At 39.0% G+C, this 10,295-nt stretch overlaps 1 protein-coding gene across 1 annotated transcript; it reads right to left on the minus strand.

The window, feature by feature from the left end:
* Window positions 1–2,520: 2,520 nt before the first annotated feature.
* LOC311028837 (sterile alpha motif domain-containing protein 3-like) lies at window positions 2,521–8,932 on the minus strand (the record flags this gene model as incomplete). Its single annotated transcript, XM_084033632.1, has 9 exons — window positions 2,521–2,817; window positions 4,783–4,862; window positions 5,043–5,214; window positions 5,427–5,567; window positions 5,870–6,025; window positions 6,178–6,265; window positions 6,486–6,644; window positions 7,282–7,468; window positions 8,848–8,932. 9 exons carry the CDS (start codon window positions 8,930–8,932, stop codon window positions 2,521–2,523), a joined length of 1,365 nt encoding a protein of 454 aa, XP_083889758.1.
* Between the last annotated feature and the right edge of the window lie 1,363 nt (window positions 8,933–10,295).

Here is a 10,295-nt window from a genome sequence, read left to right on the forward strand (position 1 = left end):
CAGCTTCAAACACTTCTCAGGGTAACATATAACTTCTCATCAATATGGTACAAGTCAAGGGACTGATGGTCCATTTCTTGTCCTGGTTTGATGACACTCCAGTCTGCATCAATTTGGACTCTAAATGCATGCAGGTGTGAATCATAAAACGTTGGGACAAGAAGCTTACCACAGAGAAGCCACATTGTGTTGATATTTAAAACATATTTGATCAGGAAAAAAAGAGGAATATCCTCTGCATGTAAGTAATCAACAATGAAAACATCTTTACATGCATATTTCACACTGTCAATAATGACCTCTGACACACGTTGCATGTTCTTAAATGCATCTTCACTCCCCTGTACATCAGCAAGACATCTCTGTAGCTCAAGTGGAAGAGATGAAAGAAGGGTATGTGTACTTGTCCCTTTCACAATCTCAAATTCACCAAGAAAGTTGGTTTGGGAAAACTCCCAGCATTGTCGCATCTGGTGCCTGTCACTCAAAGTTTTTGATACATTGATATAATTTCTGCAAGTACTCGCAACAGTCTTAAAATATTGATGCTTTGCCTCAAAGCGCATACACCATACCCTAACCCTAACCCTAGGGGGCCATACATGGTGATAAGTCTTGCATAATGTATCATGTAATGACATTTTGGAGTGATGACATTTCCAAAAACATTCTTAAGTTTTGTAAGGAATTCACAAACAAGCAGATTCAAAACAGACAAACTTTCCCTTTTGATTTTAGGGGACATCACAATATCAACTATGTCCCGACACAAAAGGAACACTTCCCAGTAACCACAACTGGGTGGAATGCGGTGTGCTATTAAAAAAGGCAACAGCCTAAAAAGACACCATTTCTGAGCAGCAGACCCTGAAATTCCGGAGCCCTGCATTAGTCGCTCTGAAAGTTGTACTGGTCTGTTTTTTTTGTCATTTTGACCAATTGCTAGATGTTGTAGTTCTTCGTTAATTTCTTGAATGGTTATGTGTTTCTCTTTGTGTGCTTGGCACACAACTAGTTTCAATATAAGCGGAATGACTCCTTCTAGCAAATCATGCATTATATCAGGTGGAAATGCCTTTGTCACATCAAAATAACTTAACTCACTCAAAGGAGAGGGACCATTTACTCCATATGTCACTTTATGCTCAGGGTTTTCAGTACACGATTTCAGATGATATTCGTGTGCCTCTGGGCTTCTCAAGACAAAATCATGCTCGTTGAATTTTTCTTTAATGTCTGTGTAAGTTGCCATGCAAAAGCGACAAACTCTGTGCGAGTTAAAGGACATAGAAAAACCACCCAACATGTGGGCCGAAAGATTATCTGCTGAAAATGTTGCTATTGCAGCATACAAAGTCTGCTCAATCCCATTAATTGTGATCGTGATGCCATCTCTTTCAAGTTTTTTAAGATCATCTAACATGGCTTTTAAAATAGTTTGTAAACCACAACGTTTCACAAATGTTTGACGAACTAAAAGAGCAAGATGGATGTGCTTGAGCTTAGATTGATGTTTGATATCAAGTTTGCCAATAGTATAGTAGAAAGCACATAGCTTATGCTTGGTTCGCTTTGAGCCTATGGGATTGGTCACTTCAAATTCATCTTCATAAAAATGAAGACGTAATGCATTTGGATTAACTTTGAAGAAGGGATGTTCCATGAAGTAAATACCATCAGAGAAGTTGCTTAAGTAATCAGGATCTCTGTCCATATGCCTGTTAGCCTGAATTTCATCTGCTATGTCCTCGTGTGAACAGTAGCGTGCCAACACCTCTGTGATGGGCACGTAAGAGTATGTACCTATTTTGTGTCCACTTTCTGACCTCAAAATGTGATGCAAAGGTTCAACCAAATTCAACTTAGACTTACAATGTTCTTTCAACATGTATGGCGATCTGACGGCTGCTGAAGCTTTTTCAAAAAAGTCATTAGATTGTATCACCTCTCTAAGTTCAGGACACTCCAAAATACTGAACCCATTTTCTTGAAGATGGTATGTAATAAAAGCATCGTAATTTTCCTTAAAATAACAAAACAGAAAATTTATGTCATTTAAGATTTCCTGCTGGACAGCCTGTGGAATGTTATTCTTCTCTCTACACTTTAGAATAAAGCTACAAAGATTTTCTTTAAAGTTTGTAAACAATGCATCCATTGTAGGTGGTACATCATTTTCTGAGTTATCGCCATCACTTAAATCAGTGTCATTTCCGTTGTTTACATCAGTGTCATTTCCGTTGTTTACATCAGTGTCATTTCCGTTGTTTACATCAGTGTCATTTCCGTTGTTCAGATCATCGTCATCGCTGTTGGTAGGTAGCACATGTTTCCTGTGCTTGCGATACACGTGACGTCTGTAGGACTCATATAATGAAAAAGATGACTTACAGTCATTTAGACCACAGGTTATATTAAAGTTGGATTTGTGTGCATGGATGAGACCAACATGCTGAATCAACTTCATTAGGGTGAAGGTAGTTCTTCTACACCTGGTACATCTATATGGTCGAGGCATATCTAAAAGAGTAGATTGATAATTCTGGTGACAGTGACTGGAAGATCCTTGTCACCTACTTCAGTAATGTTCAGTATAACACGCTGGAGGAAGATCAGTGTCTTCTTAATGTGGGGTGGGTAGGCCAGATTGAAAACAAAGTAGGCACAGAAGGCTGCAATTACCCCATGCTCAACTCCTCTTCCTTGGCACAGCTCCACACCGTCCACCACGACTGAAACCGGAGCATTCCTGGTGAAGGCCATCTTCCAGTCACTGTCTACCAACCGTACAGTTGGATAGGGACTCTGACCGTCACACTGCAAAAAAATGTCAAAACGATGGTGAAGCAAACAACTGAAACAGATAAAGCTAAATCAAAAACGTGAAAAGTGTTTCAAACAGTAGTTGCAACAGTTTGACAAGCACTTTGTAAACCTGTTTTTTTAAGTGTGCTATATAACAGGGATCCTACAGCTTAATGCAAGTTAAATTTAAGATGTTTTAAGACTTTTATAATGCCACTTGAAATGAAATTTAAGACTAACGACACAATCAACACAAATGGCAAAAAAATATTTGAACATAAAAACATGACTTTTTGACCCAGTGAAAAAAGTTTCATTTTGAAAAACATAACACATTCCATGGAGCTGCAGGCTTTCTTTAGTTCCTCCTCCACCTGTTGCAATTCTGCCATTTTTTCTTTGATTAAATTGAGTAATTATTATTAATAATATTGTTTAAAGTAAGCCTCTTATTGTTTAACAGAAAAATACATCCTACAAACAGCAACTTTCCAGCCTTGTCAGTCAGATGGCGAGTTATCACCTTTCTGTCATCACTAACATGCTGTTAATAATCAAAGAAGCTCTGAGGCTTTACATTTGTTCAATATGTTATAATACAAGCTTTCGGCATTGAGCTAACGTTTCAGGGCGTTCCTGTAACCATGGTTACTCACGGTGCCAGAGGGGAGGTAGAGACGCTGAATGAAGCCGTTTACACAGATACACTCCAGACAAAGTCCAGACTATAATTGTTATTTCGCACATGTAGCACTCCTCCAATCTAAATTGTTCTCATAAATCGCCTCTGTGAAGTTTGAATGACGGAGAACTGCAATCCATGTTTTTAAAACTTTTGAAAGATTGATTTAAGACATTTTAATGCCAATTGACCTATGGTAAGCCCCGCTCCCAAACGCGATGAGCCAATCACAGTGCACATAGCTAACCCAATACACTCGGACACTCTCTGCTTCCACGTTCATTGAAATGCATTGCAGTTAGTCAGTTTTCACTCGTTTTTCTATGTTTTTTCTTGAAAATTTTAAGTTTAAAATGGTCAAACGGTGTGCATGGGGTACATGCAGCTCTGACACCAGGTATCCTGAGAGGCGACGGGGTGTATTTTTCACCCTTTCCCAAGCCGCATCTCAACCGAGATAAGTGGCTGCTCTGGATAAAGTTATGAGGTAACTTAGACCACAACACCAACTAAACGTGGATAAAATTAACAAGGATGTCGACATCTGTTCTAAGGTCAGTCAGCAACTTATTTGAGGCAACATATTGTCACTCTGCTAGAGATGTTAAAGTTATCTTTAACATCTCTAACGTTAGCCTAGCGTTAGCTTCCAGTTGCGTTGAACATCATGTCACTTTGTTTGCCGGGAGTTCATTGGCCTGTTATGTGCTAGTTTTTCTACTTTGGCAATCATACATCATTGTTGCTGTTGTCCAAAGGGCTCTAGTTGTACTAACGTTAACAAATGTTAGCAATGTTGTGCTGAATGATTTATGTAAATACTGTAGCACCAAACTAACGGAGAGGTACTCTTGGTGAAGATGATAAAAAGACTTGTCCTGGAAACGTTTGCAACTTGGACCTTTACATATTTAATTAAGGCCCTTTAAGTGACTTCGAGATGATATATAATCTTTCTGTCTCCAAAAATCATTAACTGCCTCCTGTGAAATGTCTGTGACAGCTGTCATCGCGCTTGTCACCGAATGTTGACAGTTTGTCCGAGGGGGCGGGGCTTAGCCATAGGTCAATTAAGGCCTTATTTTTAGATTGATTAATTCAGTGCTTTTTAAGACTTTTTAAGGATCCACGGGAACCCTGCATATATTCTTACAAATATAATAACAACAATAATAATAATAATAATAATAATAATAAGAATAATGAAAATAATAATGTAATGTTTCCAGTGAGAGATACAACCAAGGATTGTCCCTAAACTTTTTTCCAGTTGGAAATAAGAACTGAATCCATACCTGTCCAACTGTAATCAAGTGGTCCACTTTCTCTCTGAAGATGAGGGGCAGAAAGATGAGCGCCGCACGAAAGTCAACTTCTGTAAGAGATGATGAAATAGGTCTGTGACACCACAAAAGGGGTACTTTGTACTATCAATTAACCTGAAGGTGGTGGTAAGAGAACAACTGAAACTCATAAAATGACAAAAGTGTTTCAAGCAAAGTACTGACAATATTATCATTGTGCTTATGAACACCAAAATAAAACTGTAGTGTACCTGGTAGATCTTCAGCCAGCAGTTCCTCCCTAGTTTCTGAATATAGTTTTGCCAATGGGGATTTTCCTTCCACCAGCTTGATTATCTTTGGCACAATGTGGGTGAAGCCCTCTTTCCAGCGATTGCACATGCACACCGGAGATGGATGGATCCTGTCAACCTCTTCCCACAGCTGAAAGAGTTAATAGAGAGGGGAAATTCATCGCTCATTTAGCCAAGTAATCTTAACATTCAAACACAAGACCAGTACCAAAGTATTTTTCTTGCATTCCTTGCATATACATTACATTTTTAGTACTCCAAGTGGTACGATTTGTTTACACAGACATTAACTATAAGCTTTTAACAGCTGAAAATTGACTTTAAGTAAATCATATCACTTACGCCTGACGGTGTTCTCAGGAACGGGTATTTCCTCAGTACATCCTCAACTATCATGCCATCCGCGATCTCTTTTCGACGCCATGCAAATGTTCGCTGCATGCGGTCTTTGACCACAGAGCTGTCTGGTTGGACCTTTTCATACTGGATATGAAGATCATGCACATGCCTCTCAATAGAGGTTGCATCCTCACCAATTACAGCAGGCACCTGCTGGAATTAAAAACAGAAAACTAAAACAGTGCAACTGCATAAGTGCATTTGAACTAGAATATTGCCACCATACCAACATTAATATGCAAGTTAACCAAAGGATTAATTAACTAATGAGAAAATAACAACAATAGCCATTAGTGAACCTAACCTTTTTACAGACACCTACGGTAAAATACTATTGTGGGCAATAACTTTTGTAAAAATGCACGCAGCTACATGAGTCCACTCACCCCTGACACAGATCTGCGACAGGTTCCTGCAGCTTCAGTAGACTCTCTCGATCTCCTGTGCCCAAACTTTTCCTTACTTCTTTTCACCTCATCGTCATCTATCAAAGGTGCACGCTCCGCTTTGAATTTGCGTTTGAGGGACTGATGCCAGGTATGCTAATAAAAACAATAAGGAAATGATAACTAATAAAATAATAAACACATCCAAGAAAAGTTTAACACACATGCATTACTGTATTCAGTCATTGTTGTTTTGCATTACATCAGACAATATACAGTACCATAATAAACCAAACTTTGTAACTTACATAGCCATTTCCCTCAAGATCCTTGAGAAAAGGGTACTTCGCAATAAGTGTTTTAACTACTTGCACATATTCTGCATTAGTAGGATACCTGTGAGAAGGAAAAACACTATAAATACTTTACCATATAACTGCTCTTTAAACGTCATCATAACTGTTAATATTCATCATGGAATAGGCCTTAAACTTTCAGGAAGGAGCAAATTTGGCTGTGCAACTTAACAGCTTGAAGTATATTACTAAAGTGATAACAGAGTGACACTGTGGCAAAATCAAGGGCTACCTCTAAATTGTGGACATTTTTGACTCACATTGTGTATTCTAACATTGCTTCGTGGAGAAAACGAATTATCCTGTGTCGATCTCTGGATGACTTCTGACATGCTTCCTTATTATCAAGCTTGGTCTGAAGATCTCTTGGTAAAGGAGGAATAATGAATACAGCAGGAAGTCTCCTATTTGCCTCGTTTCTGACAGGGTGGGAAAGGGAGAGAAAGTTGTGTTACCAGTAGACATGGCAACACAAAAGGAACATATTAGTGGTGGAATATGGCTAAATACATTTAATCAAGTGATTTTCATAAATACAAATTTGAGGTTTCCATGTTATGCTACTTTATAGCCTACTTCTACTCCACTATATCTAAGAGGCAAATGTTAAACTCGAAGTCATCTGTCTGAAAGTGAACTGTGGCTCAAACTACCCAGCTGTGTCTATATAATTTAAAACTAGTATTACCTTAAAACCATCTACGGGAGTAAAAACAAAAATACAGATAAGTGTAGCAATAAAAGGAATCAAATACCATCAGATAAATACAACACTGACTGGGAGCATTTTACTAGATAATTTGTATGTATCATTTGTGGTACTCTAGGACCATTTTGCTGCTAAAACTTAAGTTAGTTTGAAAGTTACTTGTGGTGAAGAATTTTAATTATGTGATTGTACATTTACTGAGGTAAAGGATCTGAACATCACAGATTATTATTGGCACCTATGACAACAGTATATTTCAGCATTCAACAACATACAACATTCAACTCATTAACACCTTGAAATACATTTCAACACACATTTTAAATTCTTTATATTGCATAACTTACCTTTCTTCAGCCAAGTGCTGGACATAGAATTCTTCGGGCACTGGTTCTAAAGTTAGTACAACAACATGCTTCAGCTCCTGAACAAATTTGTTGAACTTCGCTTGCTTTTTGAATGACCCAGGAAAAAGGTATGAGATCATGTTATCTGTCAAGCCACAGTCTAATGTTTCTCCATCCACGTCATTGTCTGAAATAATTGAGAGAGAAGAGAGAGAGAGTAAAATAGTCACTTTTCTTAAAGAAAAAAATTAGTAAATGTACTACTTTTTTTCCCCAATATGTTGCTGCAAGCTATTATTTTTCAAAATTATTGCCACCGCCCATATAGAACAACAGACAGCAATTACTTTGTCAGTTTTAACACTGAAACTGCAGGTCTCCGACATCATAACGTTACTGTAGGCAGGGAGATGAAGACAGCGGAGCCGCTACTGTACGCCGTTAATGTGATTTGGGCCGTCTTTTGATTTTTTATTCACTCGCTCAGACCTTGAAAGACTAGCCGGGTGCTTTATTTCAAGGTGCCGTTTCAGGTTTGCTGTTGACGTTGTTGATGTACGGAGTTGCTTCTTGAAACCCGGCGAGTGAAGTTTACACAAAAAGGTCAGATTTTTCCCACCTGGATCATCACTGACCTATTCATTCAAGTTCAATTCAAGTAATCATACAAAGATGCTGTATTAAAGGTGGTGGCAGAGTCTGAGGTAATGCTGCAGCCTTCATTTGTTGTTGTCGCCATGCTTCGCATATTGATGACGCACCGGCGGTGCGACTCTGTGGTAGTTGGTGTTGCCAGATTGGGTGTTTTTCCGCTACATATTAAGGCCTGTTTACGGTGTGTTTTAGCCAGTTTTTCGACTGGAAGGCCCGATAGAAATCTGGCACTCACTTGAACGAAGCTAAACTGTAAGAGAGCAGCATTCACAAACTCCAGAATGAACGCGTTCAAAATAACGTTCATCAGGCAGAATACAGTACGATCAATTCACGTTCGCCCAAAATATGAACGAGTTTATCAACGATCGTTCACTGAACGCGTTCAGCCACAACACGTAGGCCTATTACCTTAATTACTGATAAGCTTCACGTCGCGTCCATAGCAACGGTAACTATGCAGCGAAGCCTACTTAGCATTATTCACAGCCAGAACATTTCCATTGACAGTAAAGAGGTACAGATGTGGACCCTGAGGGTACAATTTACGCGCCACAGCTAAGTTCTGTTAAAAAGCCGCGAAATGATCTCAGCAGTTTTTAGCTAACGTTGGGTTAGCTAACCTTACCTAACGGTTACAAAATTAATTCCATTCAGCAGCACAACACCAATAAAATAAACGTAAGGTTAGAAGGCACACGAGATCGTCTCAAAACGGCATCTTTTGGTCATGTTAACCTGTTATTTTTTAGATTACGTTAAAGTTTAATGTCCGACTAGCTAGCTAGCGATGCTAGCTAACGTTAACGGTTTAGTCACTTGGTTTATTCAATTTTGACAAAAGGCTTCATAGACCAAATAAAGCACTAACGTATATTTTCAACCTTCCAGTTCAATTTAAAATTAACTTACCTCTAAATCTCTGGGCCTCTCCCTCTGTCACCGTTATCCCAGCCTGCTCCAGCTTTACAAGGAGCTCCTCTGTGGAAAAGTCCATCTTTACGTTACCGAACTCCAAACGGTGACTGCCGGTAGTACTGCGTACTGAATGTGGGATTCAGTATGCTACTTCAGCAGACAGACGCCGTTCACACCGCAGTATGCAGTATGCAAGTTTCCCAGAATGCATTTCGTGGCGACCGGCAGCAGTAGTTGTAACACAGGCGCAAAGCTGTTTTATTTCCCGCTGTAGCGCTGTTATTATGTCACTTTATTAAATTTTTATATTTTTTCATGCGAGAAAGTAACCGTTTAGATCCCCAATGTGCGGTTAGTTTACCCAAATGACGGCTGTTTAGTAATTTGCCTCGATGTTTTCGGAGAAGTGAAGCTCCGGAAGGAGCGGGTCGTCTCAGAGGCAGCAGCCCGTCTCAAGAGGTGTTTTGCCGGCCAACATGCGTCGTCGTCCCGGGGGAGACAGCAAGCCAGTTATTTTAACCGCTGTTTGTAGTGGACAGTATACAGTATATAGCGCTGTCTCGGGAGCTCTGCATGTACAGAAATCACCAAATATTAATAAAAGTTTGAATTAACAGAGTACTTTTTTTCATTTCATATAGCCTGGATTTCTATTGTACCTATATAGCTTTCGTTACAATAATCAAGTAGCCTATGCACTGTACTTATGTAAACAAATATAACAAATATAAACGGCGTACTGCTCCAGCGTTTTTTTTTGTTTTTGTTTTTTCGTCCCAGCTCCAGCGTTTGTATTCCCCTGGAAACGCTCTCTTGCTCCGTCATTACTCGATTTATCCAGGCTGCAGCGCATTGCATTGTGGGAAACAGTAGGCAGAGAAGACTGGTCGGATGCATACTGGAAATATCCTCCGAATCAGTACGACATCCGGGAACTTTTCGCATACTGCAGATTTTGCTTTTGTTTGCATACTGCATACTGCATACTACATTTTGGCCAAATCAGTACGTACTAGCAGTATAGTATGCGGTTTCGAATACAGCCGTTGATCCTTGTTCATCATCAGTTTATCTCCAGGATGCACTGAGGCTTTTACTGTAAAATGTCAATATCACCAGTCTGTAGCTGGCTTCAACTTAAATATTATTGATGTTTCTTTCTGATCCATTTAGAAGTAAAACCAAAAGTGGTAATGCTGATACCAATAGGATACCCATATTTTGTACAAAAGCTTATGTTAAGATAACAGAAATAGTTATAATTAATTAATCAATAATTAAGTATTTATAAATAATGTTGTGTGCAATGTTATTTAGTCCGACTTTATTGTTTAATTCACTGCTGTGTTATCTGGGGTTCACTTGAACATTAGGTTTAAGAATAAGATTGTGAATAACTAAATTTCCAAATTCTGATGCATAAACCATCCCAAAACTGTATT

Source organism: Eutrigla gurnardus (genome assembly GCF_963514095.1).
Source record: "Eutrigla gurnardus genome assembly, chromosome: 18".
In the NCBI taxonomy this organism is placed as follows: Eukaryota; Metazoa; Chordata; class Actinopteri; order Perciformes; family Triglidae; genus Eutrigla; species Eutrigla gurnardus.